Source organism: Trachurus japonicus, chromosome 14 (genome assembly GCF_045865225.1).
Source record: "Trachurus japonicus isolate A0001 chromosome 14, Traja_1.0".
NCBI lineage: Eukaryota > Metazoa > Chordata > Actinopteri > Carangiformes > Carangidae > Trachurus > Trachurus japonicus.
In genome coordinates this window covers 162,096-187,013 of record NC_140920.1, presented here as the reverse complement: position 1 = coordinate 187,013, position 24,918 = coordinate 162,096, and the positions used below count along the sequence as shown (strand labels likewise).

Here is a 24,918-nt window from a genome sequence, read left to right as displayed (position 1 = left end):
AAACAGCTCAGTTCCTGTTGCAGTGGTGAGACAAGTACTGCAGTATTTACAGTAGAGTGTGTTACAGCAAGGAAGTTTACGTCGCCGGGGGTCGGGGCTCGCAGGCCAGCGCCTGGTGGCCGGGTCCAGCCTGAAGGAGCGACGTGGGCCCGCCTTTCAGTCGGCCCACCACCCGCAGGAAGGACCATGATCGACCCAATCCCCGGACAACGACTCTGGCTTTAGGGACATGGAATGTCACCTTGCTGGGGGGGAAAGAGCCTGAGCTCGTGCGGGAGGCTGAGAGGTAGCGGCTAGAGATAGTCGGGCTCACCTCCACGCACAGTCTGGGCTCTGGAACCCAACTCCTTGAGAGAGGCTGGGGGACAGGTCTCTCACTGTTGTCTCGGCCTACGGGCCGAACAGCAGTGCAGAGTACCCGGCCTTCCTGGAGGCCCTGGGAGGGGTGCTGGAAAGTGCCCCAACTGGGGACTCCATCGTTCTGCTGGGGGACTTCAACGCTCACTAGGCAGCGACAGTGTTACCTGGAGAGGTGTGATTGGGAGGAACGGCCTCCCCGATCTGAACCCGAGTGGTGTTTTGTTATTGGACTTCTGTGCTAGCCACAGTTTGTCCATAACGAACACCATGTTCAGGCATAAGGGTGTCCATCAGTGCACGTAGCACCAGGACACCCTAGGCCGGAGGTCAATGATCGACTAGTCGTGTCATCTGACCTCCGGCCGTATGTCTTGGACACTCGGGTGAAGAGAGGGGCTGAGCTGTCAACTGATCACCACCTGGTGGTGAGTTGATCCGCTGGCAGGGGAGGAATCTGGTCAGACCTGGAAGACCCAAGCGTATCGTGACGGTCTGCTGGGAACATCTGGCAGAATCCCCTGTCAGGGAAGTCTTCAACTCTCATTTTTGCTCATATAACATTGATTATGCATGCACTTTATCTCTTTTTTTAATGTTTATGTATTACCTATGTACAAGCCAACCGGCTTCGTTCCCTCCTTGCACCATTGAAATTTATGTGCTAAATAAATAAACTCTAAACTCTAAACCTCCAGATCCCGAGGGAGGCTGGAGACATTGAGTCCGAATGGACCATGTTCTCCACTTCCATTGTTGACGCGGCCGTCTGGAGCTGTGGCCGTAAGCTCTCCGGCGCCTGTCGCGGTGGCAATCCCCGAACCCGGTGGTGGACACCAGAAGTAAGGGATGCCGTCAAGCTGAAGAAGGAGTCCTACCGAGCCTGGCTAGCTCGGAGGACTCCTGAGGCAGCCGACTACCGGCAGGCCAAGCGGACAGCAGCTCGGGCGGTCACGGAAGCAAAAACTCGGGTCTGGGAGAAGTGGACTGGCAGACCGGGGTGGTGGTCCCTCTCTTCAAAAAGGGGGACCGGAGGGTGTGTTCCAACTATCGGGGATCACACTCCTCAGCCTCCCGGGGAACACTGGACCAGCTCTATACCCTCCCTTTCCCTAGTCACAGGCTACGTGCCACAGGCCTTTAAGGTGGCTGTCATTAACCCTTTTCTTTACACATCGGGAGGAGCTCGGAGTAGAGCCGCGGCTCCCTGCGACCCGGACCCGGATGAAGCGGTAGACAATGGATGGATGGATGGATTTAATGTTGGTAAAACTGTCTTCAACTGACTTCCTGCATATTTAGATACTTTAGGTTTGATCAGTATTAATGTCACCATGAGACACCGACCGGCTGAGACCTGGACGTGGTCCAGATCCGGGATCGTCTCCACCACCAGGGGGCAGTCGTCCAGCTCCGGGGCCATCCAGTGTGTCCTGAGGCACAGCTTACTGACACACACACACACACACACACACACACATGAATGTTTCTGGTTGGATGTTATACGTACAATACATGTTCAGGTTTGTACAGTCGACCAGATAAATAAAGACTAGACCACAGACAGGTCTACGACAGGAATCTTTCAGCTTGAATCTTTCAGGGTGAATGTTTCTGCTTAAATCATTCTAACTGAATCTTTCTGCTTGAATCTTTCTGGTTATATTTTTTTCGCTTGAGTCTTTCTGGTTGAGTTTTTCCGTTTAAATTTTTCTGGTTGAATCATCAGTAAGTAGCTAATTTGAACAAACACGTGTCTCTCACCAGAGTCTGGTGGCGGAGCGGCGTGGGTTGAGGGGACACGGCTGCGTGGCCAGTTTCCCTCCGGCGGTGGCGGGCCACAGGAACAGGCCTCGTCTGGTCTGGTGGGACTCAGGGTCACACTGCAGGATCACTACACACACACACACACACACACACACACACACACACCACACAAACACACACACACGCACACACACACACACACACCACGCACACACACACACACACACCACACACACACACACACTCAGCCCGCTGTGGTTAAAGGTCGTTGGGGTTAGGGTTAGGTCGACGTGTGAACGAGGATCACTCACAGATACGACTGATCTCTATGTCCTCGGTTGCTATGGTGACGGAGCCGTCGTCGTAGGGCGACAGCAGAAGAGCTCGTATCTGCTCCTCCGTCTGCTGAGAGTCTGACTGAGACATCAAGACCTGGACCTGGAACACACAGCTCACTCTGCACACACACACACACGACACACACGCTGGTTAAAAACCTACAGCTGGGTGGACACTGCAAAAACTCAACATCTTTCCAAGAACATTTGTCGTATTTCTGGTCAAAATGTCTCATTTCTAGTCAAAACTAATCTCTTTCCACTTAAAGTAAGACTCATCACCTAAAAATGAACTTGTTTTTAGATCATTTTCACTTGTTTCAAACTAATTTTCACTTGAAATAAGTAGAAAAATCAAGTTTGTTGTGCTTGTAATAAGAAAGAAAAACTTGATCCACTATCAGATTTTTCTACTTATTTCAAGTGAAAATCTGTTTGAAAGAAGTAAAAAGTGTCTAAAAACAAGCTGCTTTTTATGTGATGAGTCTTATTCTAAGTAGAATGAGATTTGTTTTGACTAGAAATAAGACAAATATTCTTGGTAAGATGTTGAGTTTTTGCAGTGCATGTAAAGAATCAGAATCAGAATTTATTTGTCATTGCACAACAGCACAACGAGATTAAAAGTTAAACCTTAAAGTGCAACCACACATAGACACAAGACAGACAATAATAGTAACACAATCAGTGCCAACATTCAGTTATTCATTCAGCATATGGATAAAGTGATACGTGCATTGATGACTTGCAGGTGAGAATAGTAGACATGGTGCATGTGTGTGTGTGTGTGTGTGTGTTTATTCTCCCTCAGTGTGTGAGCTCCTCTTCACATTCAGGAGCCGAGCTGTGATCCGTACCTGGAGATGTTCAATATGAACATCTGGAGAAAAAAAAGGTGTTTTCAGCTTCAGGTTAAAGATACAAGGAGTTAATTAACCACATTATGTTTTTTGTTCATGTCATTTACCAGTGTAATACTTAAAGGGACAACCAGGAGTTTCAGAAAGTGAAGTGTTTTTACTACATTTCCCATGAGCCTCAGCACGCACTGTGAAATTCTTGGACCGGTGCAAGACGGACGAAAGAGAAAACATTTACCAAGAATGTTTTCATTCATCAAGAATGAAAGTCGGAGGTTGAAGACGATCAGATACCGTCGTAGTTCCCACCATAAACGATGCCAACTAGTGATCAGCGGCAGCGTCCGGGAAACCGAAAGTAGGAAATGCTGGACGAGTCGACCACTAATAATAATAACACAATAACTATAAAGACAAAACGATATTATGTAAAATGGGACCATTAACAAGTGGTAACGTAGATTCATCCACATGAATATGAGACTCTTTTAGAACCAAATACAAACTCCTCGTTGTCCCTTTAACTATTATTACTGTGCCCGACTGCCCGGTCATTCTAGGTTTTTTCTCTGTAAAACTGTAAAACTCTGCAGCTAAATTCACAACATGAACATGTGAATATCTGGTAAATAAACTCAGAGTTCTGGACTTACTCCGTGGAGGCTGCTGAGGTTGGTCTGCAGCCGAGGATGATGAAACCTGAGAGCAGATCAACGTTCAGACTCGTTTCCATGCGTCAGACTCAGGGACTCGTGTGAACAGACGTTTACCTGTGTGTCTTAGGAAGCAGCTGGAAGTCCAGCACCACCATCATGTCGTCAGGCAGAGACGAGTTGAGCTGAGAGACGGTTAAAGACAAGAGATCTGAGACCAGGCAAATCTCAAATCTCTCACTAAAGACACATGTTTAAGGTTAACTTTAGTTTTTATTACTTCTCTATCCTATAAATCTCTCTGCCCCCTAGCAGCAGCAGATCTCTTTGCTCCGTAGGTGGGTCTAGAAACGAGCCATAGGAACTTTTTGAGTCTGGAACACCGTTTGTGATGACCAATCACAGCGCTCTATCTGTTTAGAGAGTCGTTGGGCGGCTTAACGCCATGACGACAGACTTGCGACAGGGAAAAACATGACGAGAAGATAGATGGCTTTGGCAAACTTTGAAAGAATTCAACTTGTCATTTTCTTTAAAAGTTGAGCCAGAAACTGACCTGAAGTCGTTCATTTAGAAGAAGGATGTATTTGGTGTTTTGCCGACGGGATATGGGAAAAGTTTAATCTACGTCGTCATCCTGCTCTTTGCTCTGATTGGTCGTAGCGCTACCCTATTGGTGCAGAGGCAGTTTGAAAGGATTGAGCCGAGGTCTACCGCTCGTTGACACACTAGACATGTTCATGATGTAGTCTGGATGGGCAGGCTAGTACTTCTCATCATTGCTGTAACTATTTTGAATATTGATGTCACTCAATCAATGATCAGTTTCATAATTCTTCTTTATGCTTTAATAAACTCTGATACTTTATGAGTTATATAGACTCCTGAGTCCTGGTCAGTATGGATCTGGGTTAATCCTATTATATTATATATTATTATATATTCTATGTTCTGTATATAAAGAGGAAGGAGGCTGTGGTGTGTGTCTGTTACCCAGGTGGAGAGGATCTGCTCCGGATCACAGTCCCCGGTCATGGACACGTTCACCTTCACCTCGAAGTACAACTCTGCACACAACACACTCTGTTTGTATGTATGTATAATTAGTGTGTATAAGTAAATTATATTCATGATTTCGTAACATAAGACATGTTTAGACGAGGATCTTAGTCAGTCATATACAAGGAGAGGGGGTGGGAGTTCGTAAGTTTTACTTCTTCTCACTCCTTTTCGAATATGTATTCTATACCTCATGTTTAAATGTTTTGTCTTATTCTCTTTTTTATTATTTTATGTTCATATTCAAAATAAACACTTCAATCAATCAATCAATCAATCAATCAATCAATCAATCAATCAATCAATCAATCAATCAATCAATCAAGATCCACACACAAGCAACGTTTCCTCTCTCTGAAGACACCAGAGCTGTGATTGGCTGGAAGACAGACACTGACCTGAGATGTTTGAGCTGCTGCTGCTGGTTGTGTAGCTGGTTGTGCTGCTGGTTGTGTTGTTGCTGGTTGTGGCTGCAGCAGTGGAGATGGGTGTGTTGTTGGTTGTGTTGTTGCTGGTTGTGTAGCTGGTTGTGTAGCTGCTGGTTGTGCTGCTGGTTGTGTTGTTGCTGGTTGCAGCTGCAGCAGTGGAGGTGGGTGTGTTGTTGGTTGTGTAGCTGGTTGTGTAGCTGGTTGCAGCTGCAGCAGTGGAGGTGGGTGTGTTGTTGGTTGTGTAGCTGGTTGTGTAGCTGGTTGTGGCTGCAGCAGTGGAGGTGGGTGTGTTGTTGGTTGTGTAGCTGGTTGTGTAGCTGGTTGTGGCTGCAGCAGTGGAGGTGGGTGTGTTGTTGGTTGTGTAGCTGGTTGTGTAGCTGGTTGTGGCTGCAGCAGTGGAGGTGGGTGTGTTGCTGCTGGTTGTGTAGCTGGTTGCAGCTGCAGCAGTGGAGGTGGGTGTGTTGCTGCTGGTTGTGTAGCTGGTTGTGTAGCTGGTTGCAGCTGCAGCAGTGGAGATGGGTGGGGAGGAGGTGGAAGGAGGAGTTGGTGCTGGAGGAGGAGCAGGAGATGGAGGACTGGTGGTGGCAGTAGAGAAGTTCTCTGCAGAGACACAACATCATTGTCAAGTGTAGAAGAAAAAAACACATTGTCACATTTGGGCCTTTAAACTTTTCTTCTTCATTAAAGTAAAATAAACTCAAAAACTCAAAACACGACGCTAGAAAAGATGGATCTCAAGTAGAGTTGTCTTTATTTCACTTAAGAACAAAGCAAAAGAAAAACAACCCGAGTTGCATACATAGGCACAAAGATAAGAGAAATAAAGTTCAGAACTTCGTGCACAGAGGTGCACTGCAAAGAGAGCGACTGACTCATATCATCAATGTGGCTTATTTACTGTTGGACATGTAATCTGGTCTCAGTACTTTTCCATCTCTCCTGTTGAGGCCTTATCTCTGCTGACTGTGCACCTTATTCTGTGGCATTCATCTTCTCTGAATGCATGCCATTCACCTATTCTCATTCTGAGATGTTGCCATAGACTTCTGTGCATTGGAGTGCAGCTCCTTCGGTCCTCGCCTGGTGGCCATTCTATGTAACTGCACTGCACCCAAACTCCTAGCTCAGCAGAAAGTGTCATAAGGGTCATGTATAGTTCACTTCCCATCTCCAGTTTCACCACTCACACCTTGCACTCCTTCAGAACCTGTTGCAGTGCACACTCTCATCCATTAAGTGGTGCTAAAGAGCATGCTGTAATGTTTGGAGGCCAATGATGGCAGTCGGCAGAGGTGATGCAGTGTTGAAATGTAACAACATAAGGACACAAAATAACTGTTCTTTAACTATTCAAACCAACACAAAACAACATAAAAATGTAGTATGGTTATTGTTGACTTGATCTTTAAAGGTGGCATACGTTTCTTTTCATTGGTCTTGTTGTTTTCAAGCTTTTATGTCATTTTTCATTAAAAAAATACTACAACACAAGTAGAGTGAGTTTAAACACACACACAGACACACAGAGATCCATGTCCTACCTATCGGCGTGGTGTGTATGCTGCCTTCGTCAGCCAGCAGCTGCAGCAGCGGCTCCGTCTGGAGGAACGGCTTCTTCAGCTTCATGTAGATCTGGTTCTGCACCGCCGACACGTCCAGACTGGGAATCACACTGACATGGACCAGACAGCGAAACCTGCACAGGACACACAGGAGATACAGGATACACAGGACACACAGGAGACCAGGTCATGTAACATCGTGTCACTGTGAAGAGATGATTCTGTAAAACATGGAGATGTATGAACCAATGTTCCCTCTAATTTTCAAAACTCCTGAGCAGAAATTCAACTCCCCTGATGAGCTGCTGGAGCGACTGTGAGCAACAGCTTAAGGATACACAGTACGTCCACATGCTGGTGCTATGGCCTCACCTCTCCAACTCCAAATATCAATACAACTGGCTATTACTATAATGATTAATAACAGATTATTTTGACAACATTACCTAGGCTGCTCCATATCTAGGTCAGTAACAAAATACAATATTGTTTTGGCAAAATAGAGTTTGCATTTATTGCCATATGAACAATTATGTCAAAAAACATCAAGTTGGTGTCATCAACTCTTGGCACAGAAGCATTCTTGATATGAACAGTAATAATAATTCTCAAGCAAAAACTTAAATCCTAGTTGCGCTACAGAGTGTGCAACTTTTTTGTCTTCTGGGCAAAGAGGTGGAGCAGTAAAACACCTGAGAGGGAACAGTGGTATGAACATAAAGTGAGTTCATGTTACCTGTTGATGTTGGGCGTCACCCAGCGCTCCTGAGGGGGGGAGGGGACACGTTACATTTAACACAATAATAATGTCCTTAAAGGTGCATTGTGTAGGAATTCCTCCATCTAGCGTTGCGGTTGTATATTTTTCATGCTGCATTCACCTAAAATCTGGCAGACGGCAGACGGACGACAGCCGCTGCACGTAACGACATAAACAAGCCTCTATGTAAACAAGTGGTCCGTCAGCACGAGGCAAAACAACACACACACGTGACAATATGTTGTCATGGCGATGTGGTATTGTTTTTACCATCTTTCTCTGGACTTCTGTGACTAAAATGACATCTGGTTTGTTAGCGACGGCCGTCTGCCCGACTGCAGGTGAATGCAGCATCAGTGTAACGCTCCATTCCTCCTCACTGCGTTACCGCGGTGACTGTTCACAGACGCCACCTCCACCTGAGCCGTTACTAACAGTTATAACGTATTATAATACCTGAGCTTATAAGTCATGATAAAATGCTTTATAGTGTGTTATGATTATTGTTATAAAGTCTTATGATCATTTATGAGTGTTTATCACTATAGTTATACAGTGTTATAACTGCATTATAACTCATTATAAGTCTAGTTATAATGTTTTACAGAGATACGTGTCTAATAAAGTGTTACCAACATGATAAATATACAAATGTTCATCTGATCTCAACAATGAACTAATAGATGCTGAGGGTCAGAGGTGGCGTCTGCTCTCTGTCGTATAACCACATCAATAAGTCTGTTTAATTTGCATTAATAGTAAAGAATCCCTTTAATATGACTGGTATAGAAACATGACCAACTACATCTAATAACATTAGTCGTTGCTTTACATCATAGATAATAATCTCTGTGTCAACCTTCTTCATTTATCAGTCGTGTCTTTTCTTACCAGTTTGTCTTCATGTGATGGCTCCACAGCGTTTTCTTCTTCTGGTTTGGACCTGAGGAAAACATGAGGAACTGTGTGAGTTCTGGCCCGTCGGCTCCCTCTGCTGGTTATTTAATGTAATTAAAACATGAGGAACTGTGTTGGTTATTTAATGTAATTAAAACATGAGGAACTGTCGGTTATTTAATGTAATAAAAACATGAGTTCTGGCCCATCGGCTCCCTCTGGTGGTCATTTAATGTAATTAACTGTTGAACTGATGAACACAGTGTTTTATAACTGAATATATGACGGTCAGTGTTGTAAACGTCTTCTACCTTTTCACTCCAAACACCGACACTCTGTTCAGATACATGCTGGTCGGCAGCACCGCTCGGATCTGCACCAACAACAACAACAAACAACAATAACAACAAATAATAAATAACAATAACAACAAACAGCAGTGGTTCAACCTTTAACCTTTATATTTATGACATGATCCAGTTATTTCATGGTCTCCTGCACCAGAAGAGTTGATATTCAGAGAGCGACACATGAAACCTGTTCAGGTCTTTATGGTTTCATCTGATCATATGTCTGTGTGTAGTTGTGTTACTGTGTGTGTGTGTGTGTGTGTGTGTGTGTGTGTGTGTGTGTGTGTGTGTAGTTGTGTTACTGTGTGTGTGTGTGTGTGTGTGTTACCCAGTGATGAGCCATCTCTCTGGCCGTGTACGACTCTGTGTTGTTCCCGTCGTAACAAATGATGGCGAACATCATCCTGACTTCGTAAAAGGACCATTCTGACAAAAAGAGACGACAGAGATGTGAAGCCGTCCATGGTTCATTAATGTGTTAATGTGTTAATATCAACACAAAGAACTTTGGAAGAAATTTTTGCTGTTTACAGATTATATATTTAGATATTTTCTTAACATAATTAAAACTGTTTTTCTGAAAATATAAACTCTTGAAACCAACCCGGACAAACAGATGAATGAATAAGGTTAAAATTGTAAAACAATTAGCCTATCTCTAAATGTTTTAATAGTTTGACCTGAGCAGACAGAAGTGATGAATGTGTTTTATTGTTATTGATCTTCTATATTTATCATCCGATGGTCAATGTTTGCTGTGAAGCAGAGAGACGCTGTGTCTGCAGGACGCGGCTGTAAAACACCGGCTGCACCTCCACACTCACTTCCTCTGGTAAATGTTGGTGTTTGGTTTCCATGTGCCCGTGTTTGTTTGTGTGTGTGTGTGTGTGTGTGTGTGTGTGTGTGTGTGTGTAAGTGCGTGTGTGTGCGCCAGCGTGCGAGAGAGAGTCGTTTATTAATAGGAAACGTTGGATGCGCTGGTTGATTTTGAGTTTTGTTTTCACTACGGCCAACCAAACTAGACCGGATTAGAGACTGGACATTATGAGCTACGTAGGCAGAGTCCAGTTTGAAATCTGAGGTCAACTGATACAGAGACGGGTCGATAGCAGCACTGGAGCTAGATCATGATCAAACCCCGGCTCAGTGATGATCATGATCCCCATGGGTCCTCAATTCGAAAAAAGTCTCCATGCGAATGAACGGGACTCCAAGTTTCATTTCGTGATCCGTTTGAATTGTGCCATGAGAATAAACTCTGTCCTCTACCTGTTTAAAACATCACGTTTCATGAAGAGAAATCAGCCGTTTGTTGTCACGGCAACAGAAGAATGTATTTAGTGTGAAGACAGATCTGTGTCCCACAGAAAAAACGTCACCAACTGACACGGGAAAGGGCGCCATGTGGTCGCCATGGTGACGTCACCTATGCGACTTGTAGTCTTTCTGGTTACGGACTCTTCTGAGTTTTATTTTACAATAGTTTTACAACAAACTGCTGATTTCTCTTCATGAAACGTGATGTTTTAAACAGGTAGAGGACAGAGTTTTTTCTCATGGCACAATTCAAATGGATCACAAAATAAAACTTGGACTCCCGTTCATTCATATGGAGACTTTTTTCGAGTTGAGGACCCATGGGGCCGTTACTTCCTGCTTCCGCTTAGGCTCTCTATACCTACGTAGCTCATACTGTCCAGAATCCGGTCTAGTTTGGTTGGCTGAGATTATGTTTGGCTATGTTGGTGTTTGTTGTGTTTAATCAGAGTCTCACCACACTGCAGACTGGGGTCTGGGACCAGAGGACAGGTCTCCGTGTCCCAGCTGTCCCTCTCCCAGTTCACCACGTCGCCCTCCGAGCAGCACAGCGACGTCACTTCCTGCTCGCTGCGCTCTCGTCCCCACAGCCGGAACAGAGACACCCAGGACAGAGACACGGGATGAACAGAGCGACGAACTCCCAGAACCAGAGTCCCGTTGGCGGCCAGGGCCGGACACGAGGAGGGAGGAGGGTCAGAGGACGGATCTAGGAGAGAGGAGAGAGGAACCATCCTCTGGTCAAACACACATAGACCTAGGTCTGTGAATATTCTCATTTGTCCAGGTCATCGTTATCCCCAAAGACATTTAAATCAAAAGCAACTGGACTTGGTTATTTGTCTAGGAAGACGTTCCACCTTCATCCAAGAGCACTGTTCCCTCTAAGGTGTTTTACTGCTCCACCTCTTTGCCCAGAAGACAAAAAAGTTGCACACTCTGTAGTGCAACTACGATTTAAGTTTTTGCTTGAGAATTATTATTACTGTTCATATCAAGAATACTTCAGTGCCAAGAGTTGATGACACCAACTTGATGTTAGTTATTTTTTGACACAATTGTTCATATGGCAATAAATGCAAACTCTATTTTGCCAAAACAATATAGTATTTTGTTATCATTAACTATAACTCACCTAGATATGGAGCAGCCTAGGTAATGTTGTCAAAATAATCTGTTATTAATCATTATAGTAAAAGCCAATAGTATTGATATTTGGAGTTGGAGAGGTGAGGCCAGAGCACCAGCATGTGGACGTTCTGTCTCACAGTCGCTCCAGCAGCTCATCAGGGGAGTTGAATTTCTGCTCAGGAGTTTTGAAAATTAGAGGGAACATTGTCCAAGAGGCTTCATCAGTTCATGTTCATCTGACCAGGCTGGGACTGGTCCGACATAGAGACACACCACATTACATTTCTGTATTTCTGGTCATTGGATTTCTTTTCATGATCATGATGAATGGGAACTAAACAAAAAAAGATTGGTTCATTTGGTTTTCATTTTGAAGTACCAAAAATAATTGAAACACAAAGTAAGAGAAGGGAAAAGGAAAGAATGGGAGACACAACAGGTTGATATGATACCTCGGTTTTGTCTAACTCCAGATGGAGGCTGAGGACTCACATCAAGCTTCAAGCTTTCACCATTTTCAGCTCAAAACTCCTCAAACTGGTTTCAGACAGAGACGTGTGTGTGTCCTCTTCCGGACGATTTTCGATTCACTACTAGACAAATTATATATCAAAACATGCGTCTTGATCGGGATCGGTATGCTATTACTTTTCTCAACAGTTTACTGCGCAAAATTTTGCATGTAAGTAAATGGGACGGGCTGAAAAAAAAGAGCGAAAAAGACCAATCATTGGAGTTTAACAAACGTCTACTGCTCAGGCATACTTTCACCTAGAGACTTCATTTAAACTTTAAACAGTAGACACAAGTCTTGTGTATTGTCGTATTACTCCACGTTTTGATAGGTCATATAGTTTTTGATCAATCCCTGATCAATGACCATGATCATTTTTGGAGAAATTATGAGTTTATAATGGGTGTGTATTGCACGGAATGTTCGTGTCAGAGTGGGTGACATCATCGGTTAGAGTGGGAGAGAGCCCAGAAAAACTCCAGATTTTTTCTCTTTCCAAACTCCAAACGGCCACAATTTACACTCTACACACATAATTTTTTCAGAATTTGTAAGACAAACTTGTTCTGTCTCTCCCCATGTGCTCAAAATATCAGAGAGACTTACAGAATTGACAGAATCAGCCTCTGAGTGCGGCCACGTCTGTCCCTGCTCCTCATTGAGTCCAATACAAATATTTTCTGAGAGGAGCAGAACGGACCGATGTTTTAAAACTGCCAGCGTCTCCAAAATATTTACTGTAGAAACACCAAATCGTACCAACATTTTTCAGTAAGTCCTTAGAGCAGGGGTCTCAAACTCCCGGCCCGGGGGCCACATCCGGCCCGCGGCCCCCCTACATCCGGCCCGCGTCTTGACGTAAAAAATAAGGCTGTCAAAGTTAGCGCAAAATGCTTTTAATGGCACTATTTTTTTTTACGCGCGATTAATGCGCTAACCTCGGGTCGCTCCGTAGTTTTGGGAAACAGAGAAGCTGCTTCTCTCCAGACGTGGCCACACAGGTCGGCAGCAGGGGCTGTCTCTCCAGGTCGGTGTACGTGTCTGTGTCTGAGTGCGTGTGAGTTACTACGGTTACCGCGGCGCTCCCGTCCCCCGGATATTTCTGCAGCTGGATTCACATGATCCGGTCTGAGACATGAAACTCATGGACTGAGGAGTCGTCCCACTGCGTCTGCACGTCACACCGACCACCGTGCATTTGTACTGTGAGGAGTCGCTCTCTCTGCCCCGTGGTCAAACGGTGATAATCCACTGCAACATGTTGCTGTTGCTGTTGTTGACGTTAATGTGGTTGTGCGCGACGTAGAGCTGCCGCTTCGACAAGCGAGTTTTTTTCCCCCCTCAATTGCCCGTTCATTCAGCCTGGTGAGGGAGGGAGGGGGGTGGTGTGTGTGTGTGTGTGTGTGTGTGTGTGTGTGCGCGTGTGTGCGTGTGTGTGTGTGTGTGTGTGCGTGCGTGCGCGTGTGTAAGGGGGTGGGGGGCGCCGTTTTATAATGTTACAGAAAACCTGCATGTTTTTTCTCCTCATGTTCCTACACTAGAGAACTTGTTCTTGTCACCAAACGAGGCTGCTCTCTCTCTCTCTGACAGATGATTTTTAAATACCATGAAAATGGTATTTGGAAAGCATGGAAAGCATAAGAAACGTCCAGATCTGGATGTTTCTTATGCTTTCCATTCATATTGCTGGTATTTCAAGCAAAAATGAAAAAGATGCGATCAGGAAATTTTGAGATTAATAGCGATTAAAAATTTGAATCGTTTGACAGCCCTAATTATCATACAATATTTGAAAATAAACCCCGTTTTCAGAATTTTTTTTTTTTATATACTTGTCTCGAACACTGAAGTGGCCCCCCACTGAGATGACAGTGCCAGCAGTGGCCCCCAGCTCATTTGAGTTTGAGACCCCTGCCTTAGAGCAATGTGATCTGTGTTTTGTTCTGATAGGAGTTACCGTTTTGTCATGCTAAGCCTAAATGTGAGACCGGTGCAGAGGCAGAAAATGGCTCTTTTTCTCCACGTTTCTGTCTGTCTCAGCCTGGGGGGGCCCTATCATCATTGGCAACCACCTCAAGTTGCCGTGGTAACGTCAGAGTGTTGTTGACAGAGATGGCAAAACCGGCCGTAACTCCCGTGGCCCATTCAAAATTTCCCAGAGGAAATTTTCTAGTATAATTATACTATATATATTTGACCCTGAACCCTGAGTTGGACTTTTCACTGTGTCGACTCCGGTGGTTTGAGACTCAGTTCTAACTGAGACAAACGTCCGTCCCTCACGTCACTGGACATTAAACTATGAAACACTAACTGTGAGAAATAAAGAGTAAATAACGAGAAGAGGCTGAAAGACGTTTAAACGGTAAAATAAATAAACGCTACCTGTCGTCAGGGCAACCGGGACGCCCCCGATGTACAGGGCCGGTCTGTCTCGGCCGTGGGACCAGGTGAGACACACCGGGAACCACCGGGACACGCTGAGGCGGACCCGGTCGGTCGTCCACTCGGTCCCAAACAGCCAGACCAGGACTCGGCCCCGCTGGCCCCCCAGGCCCAGATCCACCCGCTGGCCCCCCAGGCCCAGCTCCACCCGCTGGACGTCTGGATGGAGGTAGCTGAAGGCCGTCCAGGGGGAGGACGGCTGCAGCTGCACGGGACAGACCAGGTGTTAGAGAAAATATATTATTATTATATAAGCTTTATTTCAGACACAGGTCCATATCACAAGACAAACATTATAAATAGTACAAAAATAAAAAGAAAGTACAAAAATACAAGAGGAGTGTGCATTTCATAAAATATACAGACTATTTTTTAAAGACTTTTTTAAAGACTCACCTCTTTTCTCTGGCCTTCAACTCACCCTGACACCCTGACACCCTGACTTTTTATGTTTATCTTTTAGTATAGCTTTTTTTTGTATTTTTATCTTATCTTAGTAACTGTTTTTACGGCCCTATTTTACTGTTAATCTATGTTTGATGATTTATGTTGTTTTATTTATATTGCTAGCACCTGTATGTTGTGCAGCACTTTGGGCAACTAAGGTTGTTTTTAAATGTGCTATAGAAATAAACTTTGAGTTGAGTTGAGTTGAGTTGAGTTGAGGCTATTGCACCAATGCCACCTTATATTAGCCTAGAAGTGAATTGGTAGCAGCTTTTCAATGGGCTGACTAGAGCCTCAATTATGTGATTCTCTGATTTGTCGAGGCGACACATAAAACTAAACATCAACTGTCTTAAGAGCCTCACAGGTTGGCACAACTCTATTAGACACAAACTAATGACTGGCACTACGCCACCGAGGGACACAGAGCAGTAACCTCATTGCATCGTTGTCTGCTACCTTGAGCCTCTGCAGCTCTTCTGCTTATAGTCGGACCACAGTTGGGAGGTGTATAGAGGTGTTATGTAAGTTCTGAACAAAGAACACTTAACAGAGTCAGAACACATAGAAAACTTCCTACTAAGCATGTTAGCTTGAGAGTAGATTTTACATCGCTGTCGATAAAGGTCTTTGTCATCCGACCAGTCATTAGATATGACGTGACCTAAATATTTTATTTCCTCACACACAGCAAATATGTGAACTGTCCCTTTAAAGCTGGAGCAAACTGGAGTCAAACTTCCCAACCTCAAACTTGAGATGGAGACAGACGGTGAACTCCTGCAGAGCCGGGACGGACACGGCAGCTTTCAGTCCCACGTGGCTGCAGCCGGAGCTCCAGTCCAACACCTTCCCCCAGAGGCTGAACGGAGCGGCTGACCACAGGAATATACAGTAAATATAGAGTAAATATAGTGTAAATATACAGAAATATAGAGTAAATATACAGAAATATATATAAATATACAGAAACATACAGTAAATATACAGTAAATATATAGTAAATACACAGTGTACAGTAGACAACATGCAGTAGATCACCAACATATAGAGACAGAGCAGGAGAACAGATGTTTCCATCATCATCATCACCAGACTGAACATCTGACATCAACAATGAACTAAACTCTGCAGTAGAGGTGTTGAGCTCTAAGTAGAGGTTTGATACAGTATTGAAACACAGTTTTGGTCTTTCAAAGCCGCTGTGACTCAACAAATGAAGCTTCGTTACGTCACACGTATCGATGGCGTGAAGTCGCAGCAGATCTGGATTCAGGGCAGAGTTTACAAATTTCCTCTAAATGTGGGTTTGGCCGGTCTGGAGATGAAAGAGGGTTTTGTGTCCATTGTTGTGATAGTTTCGTTGATTGGAAACCAGGGAGAGGGAGTTAAGATTATCAGACATCCTCGCAGTTAGACACAAAGAGAAACAGACTGAAGCCAAACTCAACTCAAATTATCTTGTTACTTAATACAAATCTAAACCTCTTCCCACTCTCACCAGCTTTTTCTAACAGTCCCTAGTTGCACATGCATTTCCCAATTTTCTTCCACATTTTTGTATTTTGTAAATATCATTTTTGTAAGTCTATCAATGCTGCAAAGCATCTTTATTACATAGGCTACAGTATGTTATGATGACACAATTAAAATAGCATTATACCCCAAAATATAACAGAAAAAACAGTCAAAAACCTCCAGATGCATCTTTTCATGACACCTTGCTCTTTACTGTAGAAGGTTGACCAGCAGATGGCGCCATTAAAGTTTAAAGTATCAAACGCTTTGAAACACTGAACCATTTCAACAACAACTGCTTCATATTGATTCAGTGGTTTCTCCACCACTACTCTGCAGTTGTGAGGAAAACTTCAACTTAAAGTACAGAAACAGGTCCGGTGAAAGGAAACTATTTACTTTTAAAGGGACACCGAGGAGTTTCTATTTGGTTATTTAAAAGTCTGATATTAATGTGGATGAATCTCCGTTACCACTTGTTAATGGTCCATTTTAGATAAATCTATGGTTTTGTCTCTATGGTTATTTTGTTATTATTAGTGGTGGTGGAAATGCTGGGCGAGCCGACCAGCGTTTCTTTACTTTCGGTTTCGTGGCGAGTCATGAGAATAACGCCGCCGTATGAATCTCCGTTTATGGTGGGAACTACGACGGTATGTGATCGTCTTCCAACCTCTGACTTTAATTCTTGATGAATGAAAACATGAGTCTGTCTTGCACCGGTCAAAGAATTTCACGGTGCGGAGGCTCATAAATGTAGTGTGGAAACACTTCACTTTAACAAAACTCCTGGTTGTCCCTTTAAACTCAGAAAACAGAAGGAACTCTGGCAAGAAGGCAGAGTAGAGACACAACGAGACAAAGAACACACTGAGTTCAGTAGATGAGGAGAAACCAGGCCCATCAGGTCATCACAGCAGGAAGCAAACAGGAAGACAGAGGACTGACTTCAAAATAAAACAGGAAATGAGACAAACCATTGAACACATGATACAACTTGTGTTGTGTTTTTCTTTTGCAGCCGTTGTGATAATAAGAGGATTCTCCCTGATTGAAGCTGCAGCCAGTGAGACGTTGATTTGATTTGATTTATTTATTTAGCACAATTTTAAAACAGTGCAAGGAGGGAACGAAGCCTAGGAGGCTTCTACAAAGTTCCACTCCCGTCATCAAAGAATTACATGAACTCAAGATAAACAATGAGAAATACAGGAAAATAACATTAAAAATGAACAATAAAATGTACAGTGCAACATAGAAAGATGAAACACAAACAACAAAAGAAAGACGTTGAGACCTACCAGCCTCCACAGCAGAGACGGACACACACACACACACCAAGACCTTCAGGAGCTGTTGTAGGGAAACCATCTTGAAATCTGAAAAAACAAGTTCATGATGTTTCCATAACAACTTCTGTTCAGATTTTCCAAACCTTGGTATAAAGTGAAGACGCACCTACGTTTCTGCACAAATGAAACAACACTAAAGCAAAGTGGAGCAGTGAAGATGAATCAGCCAAGTTCAACTCTGGTTTCATCCAACCAGCTCAGAGAGGGAGACGAAGACGAAGACGAAGACGAAGCTCAGAGACGAAGACGAAGACTAAGCTCCAACTCGTTTCTGCAAACAGAGGCAAGGCATCTTTATTTATATAGCTCATTTCATACCAAGGCAACTCAATGTGCTTTACATAAAGACTAAACATTTTTTTTAAAAGAGAAGCATAAAACAGAATAAAAACAAACACTAAAAACAGAGTTAAAAGCAAGAGCAAATAAAAGTAAAAGAAAAGAAAATAGATAAAGTTTAAAGTTGTTAAAAAAAAGAGCTCAGCTATAAGCACGTGAAAAGAGAAATGTTTTTAACCTGGATTTAAAGGTGCTGACAGTTGGGGCTGATCTCAGGTCTGCTGGTAGTTTGTTCCAGTTGTTGCAGCATCACAGCTAAAAGCTGCTTCACCATGTCTGGTCTGAACTCTGTTAGAGACGATGTGACGGACCACTGTGCTTTTCTCAGGTGTGTTCCAGCTGTGATTGGTCACAAGTGTAGTAATGTGTGTTGGTGTGTGTGTGTGTGTGTATTTGCTTATTGAATATCATCTTAGCAGTCAGAGTAAAGAGAAAAGCCACCTGTCCTCTGAACAAAGGTGTACTTCCACCTGACAAACATCCCTCTCCCTGTGTCTGTGAACTCACATTAAATCCCTGTTGACTTTTCCCAGGAAGCTGAACGTCTCGGATCGATCCGTCTGGAACATAAAGTCATCAATCCTCCTCTTATCTTCCTCTTCTCTGCTCTTATCTTCTGCTCCTGACATGTTTTATTTCTAGATTTGTGGTTTGAAGAGTTTAAAACCACTTCCTCTCTCTGACTCTGAGTCTCTCCTCTGATTGGCCGACTGTCAGACAGCCAATAAAAAAACAACAGATTTCCTGTTTCCAAAGTGTCCAGGTGGGCGGGGCTTTATGGCTGCTCCACTGTGACATCACAAAGTTACAGGAAGTCCTTTCACTGTATTATTATAGGACCGACACAGTTCAGCATCAACATCTGCAATAATCAATAATCAATAATCAATAATCAATAATCAAACAGCAGCAAACTCAGCTTTGTAGAAATTTTATTCCTTAGTAGCGACACATCAAAGCATGCAGGTTTTCATTTTTCCAATTTGACATTTCCATCTTTCCTTTGAGGAAACATGATGTAGAAAAGTGCATAAAAGTTAAATTGCTTGAAATGTTCAGTAAGTTTAATAAGTTTATCGATCCATAGGAAAATATCAGTTACAAATATAGATTCATTTGGAAGAATAAACAGAAACACTTTGGTCGTAGGGAAGTTTCCACATGGACAATTAAGACAATAGTTATGGAAGTTTTTCTGTGCCATCTGAGTTTGAATATGAATTTCTAAGACTGAATTTTTTTAGCATCAATTATTTCAACATTTTAAAAAAATCAAGAGGCAAAAAAAAATTCTGTTTTAGAAATCTGATGGTTTTTAAAATTTAAAGTCTGATTTTGATGCTAAAAAAATTCAGTCTTAGAAATTCATATTCAAACTCAGATGGCACAGAAAAACTTCCATAAACAGTCCCATAGGAGGGTTATTAGGGTTCTGTCTGAATGAGATGAAACCACAGAGTAACAACCATGATGTCATCAACCATCCCATAGGGGTTACTGTCCAACAGCAGAGTGATGTCATCAGCCAGCTGTGATGTCATCAGCAGCGGTGATGTCACTGCTTGTTGCCACAGTCGCTGCAGAGGATTTCTCTTCCTTCTCTTCCTTCTCTTCCTTCTCTTCCTTCTCTCCCTCTGGCGATGAAGGGTTTGTTGGACAGACTGAGGGAACATCGCTGACAGTTGAAGCAGAACTCGTGCCAGGAGTTTCCCTCGTAGTTCACCACGTTCACACCTTTACCGAAGCCTGGGGGGGGGAGTCACAGACAGAGTTAGTCTTTATTTATGTCAGCTGGTCACATCATCACAGCAGAGACCAGGACCCAGTTGATCCAGGTCTCTAACACATCTGATCAGATTCTGGATCAAATCTCTAAAATGAGTCGTTTCTAAACTAAAACCAGATCACGTGATCCAGTTTCTGTTTCCATCTGGATCAAACCTCAGTTTCTGTTGATCACAACTTTTTAGTCGGATCAAGAAAACTTTCACATAAACAACATTTATAATGTAACATATAAACATTTATAGATTTATATTTTTATCCAGTTCACTTTTAATTTTCACAAATGAAGAACTTTTCACAGACTACTGGAGAATTAAATGAAGTTTGAATTGGAAACACATGGATAAACATTCACAATGAACTTCACTAATGTAAAAAAAAAGGGATTTCAAACCCTGGACTTTGATCCAGATGAAACCTTTTGACCGACTGGGCCCAGAGTCTCAGACTGTAGATCAGAAACTCATCAGGAACTGTCTCTGGATCAGTTTAAAGGTACAATATGTAAGAAATGTAAAGCAACTGGCCGTAAAATCCTCCTAATATGTCACAGAGACTCAGGAATAATGTTCATACAACATGATGAACTCACCAACAACAATAGTACAGCCAGAGTATTCACATTCAAAATCTGTTTTTGCAGACTGCAAATCATGTTTATGTTTTGAATGTACGTGTTTACATGTAGCGCCACCTAGCGCTCTCTCCCAGTCACGGTCTGGTCCACTGAGCTGCTGCTACGACTCGGAGGAAAAACCAGATCGCTGCGTTCTGAATTTAACTGCAGAAACCGTTTTTGGCCACATTCTTACATATTGCACCTTTAACGTTGCTCTGTCGCTGTTTAACCAGCAGTGTTTGATGACATCCTGGTCTCCAGTTAAAGGAACTGTTTCTAGATCAGTTTAATGCTGCTCTGTCTGTGTTTAACCAGCAGTATTTCATGACACCATGGTCTTTAGTTAAAGGAACAGTCTCTAGATCAGTTTAGAGCTGCTCTGTCTGTTTAACCAGCATCATGGTCTCCAGTTAAAGGAACTGTTTCTAGATCAGTTTAGAGCTGCTCTGTCTGTTTAACCAGCATCATGGTCTCCAGTTAAAGGAACTGTCTCTAGATCAGTTTAGAGCTGCTCTGTCTGTTTAACCAGCATCATGGTCTCCAGTTAAAGGAACTGTCTCTAGATCAGTTTAGAGCTGCTCTGTCTGTTTAACCAGCATCATGGTCTCCAGTTAAAGGAACTGTTTCTGGATCAGTTTAAAGCTGCTCTGTCTGTGTAACCAGCATCATGGTCTCCAGTTAAAGGAACTGTCTCTAGATCAGTTTAGAGCTGCTCTGTCTGTTTAACCAGCAGAGACATCATGGTCTCCAGTTAAAGGAACTGTCTCTAGATCAGTTTAAAGCTGCTCTGTCTGTGTAACCAGCATCATGGTCTCCAGTTAAAGGAACTGTCTCTAGATCAGTTTAGAGCTGCTCTGTCTGTTTAACCAGCAGAGACATCATGGTCTCCAGTTAAAGGAACTGTCTCTAGATCAGTTTAAAGCTGCTCTGTCTGTGTAACCAGCATCATGGTCTCCAGTTAAAGGAACTGTCTCTAGATCAGTTTAAAGCTGCTCTGTCTGTTTAACCAGCAGTGTTTGATGACATCATGGTCTCCAGTTAAAGGAACTGTCTCTGGATCAGTTTAAAGCAGGCTGACCTGTGATGGGGTTGTGGCAGCCGCTGCACCTCTTGGCCACCGAGCTCTTGTAGCAGTCGACACAGAAGACCTGGTCCTGGTGCTTGGTGAAGCTGGACCCGGCCAGCGGCTCGGAGCAGCAGCTGCACACGAAGCAGTGGCCGTGCCACGGCTGCTGCTGGTAGTTCACTCCCCCAGAGGTGATGGGCTGCAGACGGACAGAGACCCAGACGTTTAGACACACAGCTGCATCATGGGAACCAAGGCCGTAACCATGGAGTCAACATTGGGGGGGACCAAATCTATCTCTTTCTATCCACAAGTTTCTGAACGTCATCTATGGTCAAAACCAGAAGCCTGTTTTGCCGGTTGGGTGGAATTGTACCTTTACGTTTCCATGGTTTTCAGTCGTTGTCATAGTTGCGGTAAACGCATGGATCTATTAACGCTGGCTTTTATTTAACACGGATGATGTCAGTCTGTGTGATATCCACTGTTAAAAGCTGCTGTGTGCAATAATACAAGTGTAATGAATACAATAAAGTTACAATGTATACAGGGACATCATGTCCCTGTATACATTGTAACTTCATTACACTTGTATTATTATTGCTGTGGTAGCCTATCACGTGAGCCGTTGTGATATGACGTGTTTCCCTGCTCTCCCAATCAGAGATGCAGGCACGGGATTTAAATCCCCCGTCCACTGAACAGCTCCGTTTGCTCTGAAGAAGACCTTGTGTCCAAACGTCAGCAGCCGCACCTCAATAAATGTTTATTATTTGACCGTGTGCTCCAGCGTCCTCCCTTTGTCTCCACAGTATATATACACCGTACTTTCCAGACGCCGCTACTTTCCCCCGCCCCGGTGTCCCAGCTCTCCTCTCTGCACCGCGACACAAACATAACGCTCCGTAACCCGTAATCTGTTGTTCATGACGGTTAAGACGACACAAACACACGCGTCGTAACATCGTATATGTTATGTAGCGTTATCCACCGCTCCATTTATTGATGTTTCACCGGCTTCGTTGTCAACAGATGCACATGGAGGAGAGGAGCGTCACCAGAACAGACTGTCTCAGTTCCTGCAGCTTATATTCAAGTGCAGCCTGTATATGTATTTTCTTTTCAAATGTAGCTGGTGCAGCTGATACTCAGGTGCTCTATAGACCGGAAAGTACGGTAAATTCGCTAACACATGGGATACTTTTTTATTTTCTTAATCAGCTAGCTATATATTGGGGGGGGGGGGCATTTTGAGCATATCTGAATATTGGGGGGGATGTGGCCCCCCCAATGTATATGGTAATTACGGCCTTGATGGGAACACACACAGCTGCATCATGGGAACATGGTGTCTTACCTTCCTGCAGCCGACACACTGCTTAGCAAACTTCCTGTCGTAGCAGGGGCTGCAGTAGGTGTCACTTCCTTTGGAGAGGAAACTCTGCGAGCCGATTGGCCGTTTACAGCCGACGCAGGTGAAACATTCATCGTGCCACGTGTTGCCTTTGTACTCGACCGTCTCTGAGCCTGAAGGTGAGGACAGACAGACAGACAGGACAGACAGGTGAGGAACGGCTCATTATCAAGAGAAAATGAAACAAATTAAACTTTATCTTTTATCTAAATATTGCAGCCAGTTACTCCAGTGTGTTCCTGACTGCAAACATCTGTAACAGTGGTTCAGTGTCATTGTGTGTGATTAATCGAACAATAATCGATTATTAAATGAATCCTCAACTATTCTGATAATCTAATAATCAGTTTGAGTAGTTTTTTTTAAGAAAAAAGCTCCAGATTCTCTGATTTCAGCTTCTTCAATGTGAATATTTCTGGTTTCTTTGTTCCTTTATGACAATAAACTGAGTCTCTCTTTGGTTTGTGGACAAAACAAGACATTTGAGGACGATGTCGTCTGGTGGTTTGAGAAACACTGGTTGATGTTTTTAACATTTTTTAACATTTTATTGACCAAACAACTAATAAATTAATCGTTTAATAATCAACAGATTAATGGATAATGAGAATAATGGATAGAGATGAAGTTTGTGTGTTGTGTGTTATGTTGCGGCTACAGCCTCACCCGGCAGCACGGCCTTGTAGCAGCAGTGGCAGCGTGGAGCGTCTTCTCTGGAGCAACACTTCCCACACATGATGCGCTCGTCCTTGGTGCTGAACGGCTCCTTGGCCAGAGGCTTGTAGCACTTCACACAGCGGAAACACTCCTCGTGCCAGAACCGCCCTTTATGGCTCAGCTCCTGGTGGAGGCAGCCAATCAGAGCAGCTCGTTAAAGGGATACGACAACATCCCGAGTCCATGACCAGCAGATAGACACCATCCTTTCGACTGTGCGTGCAGTAACCATGGAGATATCGCCGTAATTAGCTTAGCTCAAACACTGGAAGTGTATGGGTAGTGTTAGCCTGCCTCCACCTTAAGTCAGGCTAACACTACCCATACACTTCCAGTGTTTGAGCTAAGCTAATTAGCGACTTTAGGTGGAGGCAGGCTAACACTACCCATACACTTCCAGTGTTTGAGCTAAGCTAATTACGGCGATACGGCTCTATCTCCATGGTTACTGCACACACAGTGGAAAGGATGGTGTCTATCTGCTGGTCATGGACTCGGGAGTGAGGCAAGACATGAAAAAAAAATGTTGGCGTATCCCTTTAAGACTCAACACACACACGCACACAGCTCAGCTCACCTTCATCTCCACGGAGATGGGCCGGTGGCACTCGGAGCAGGAGTTGGCGCAGAACTTGGTGTGGCAGCGAACGCACACCGGTCGGCCCTCGCTGCGAACAAACCTCTTCCCCCCGAGGTCGTCACGGCAATAGAAGCAGGCGGAGCTGTCGGCCATCGTCACGGCAACGGAGGCTCACACCTGCAGCAGAGAGGAGGAGGAGGAAGTGAAGCTGAGACACTGTGGTATATTGATGTGTTGATGAAGAGAAGGGATCACCGCCGACACGTCTTTTCTTGCATTCAAAAAGAGTTTATTACAAGAAGACGAACAGTGTCTAAAATGCTGAATCGTGGAGCATCTCTGGTCCAATATGAGATCTGTCTCTCTGGGCCTAAAGCTCTGACCTTATATACGTTTTCTAATTCTCCACCTTTTTCCAATATAAGGATATGTTTGACCAAGATGGTCAGACAAAGACAAGATCTAAAAACAGAATCTAACCTAAACCTTCTGACATTTAACCTCTTGACCAAGCTAACTTAAACACAGATACAGTGTCAAGTTTCCCCAGAAACTATGACCCACAGAGATGGGTAGATGACAAGAAACACATTTACACACTACTACTAGACACCTCATCTAAACATCTTGCTGTAAATGTATG

The 24,918-nt window shown here is 43.8% G+C and overlaps 2 protein-coding genes across 2 annotated transcripts in view; both read right to left on the bottom strand.

The window, feature by feature from the left end:
* Window positions 1-18,723, bottom strand: part of adgrg4b (adhesion G protein-coupled receptor G4b) — a 30,854-nt gene extending 12,131 nt beyond the window's left edge. The window contains exons 1-17 of the mRNA XM_085798904.1: window positions 18,602-18,723; window positions 15,633-15,747; window positions 14,379-14,643; window positions 10,806-11,057; window positions 9,360-9,457; window positions 8,993-9,054; window positions 8,676-8,727; window positions 7,761-7,789; window positions 7,004-7,158; window positions 5,857-6,062; window positions 4,969-5,040; window positions 4,093-4,160; window positions 3,976-4,021; window positions 3,320-3,342; window positions 2,436-2,581; window positions 2,122-2,251; window positions 1,705-1,805 (exon numbers count right to left, since the gene is read on the bottom strand). Of these exons, the coding sequence (XP_085655030.1) occupies window positions 1,705-1,805; window positions 2,122-2,251; window positions 2,436-2,581; window positions 3,320-3,342; window positions 3,976-4,021; window positions 4,093-4,160; window positions 4,969-5,040; window positions 5,857-6,062; window positions 7,004-7,158; window positions 7,761-7,789; window positions 8,676-8,727; window positions 8,993-9,054; window positions 9,360-9,457; window positions 10,806-11,057; window positions 14,379-14,643; window positions 15,633-15,747; window positions 18,602-18,723 (1,942 nt within the window). The remainder of the gene's footprint in view (window positions 1-1,704; window positions 1,806-2,121; window positions 2,252-2,435; window positions 2,582-3,319; window positions 3,343-3,975; window positions 4,022-4,092; window positions 4,161-4,968; window positions 5,041-5,856; window positions 6,063-7,003; window positions 7,159-7,760; window positions 7,790-8,675; window positions 8,728-8,992; window positions 9,055-9,359; window positions 9,458-10,805; window positions 11,058-14,378; window positions 14,644-15,632; window positions 15,748-18,601) is intronic.
* Window positions 18,724-19,649: 926 nt separating this feature from the next.
* LOC146973968 (four and a half LIM domains protein 1-like) lies at window positions 19,650-24,488 on the bottom strand. Its single transcript, XM_085798903.1, has 5 exons — window positions 24,273-24,488; window positions 23,645-23,819; window positions 22,922-23,091; window positions 21,577-21,763; window positions 19,650-19,840 (listed from the first exon to the last, which is right to left on the bottom strand). Exons 1-5 carry the CDS (start codon window positions 24,426-24,428, stop codon window positions 19,650-19,652), a joined length of 879 nt encoding a protein of 292 aa, XP_085655029.1. The 5' UTR covers window positions 24,429-24,488.
* Between the last annotated feature and the right edge of the window lie 430 nt (window positions 24,489-24,918).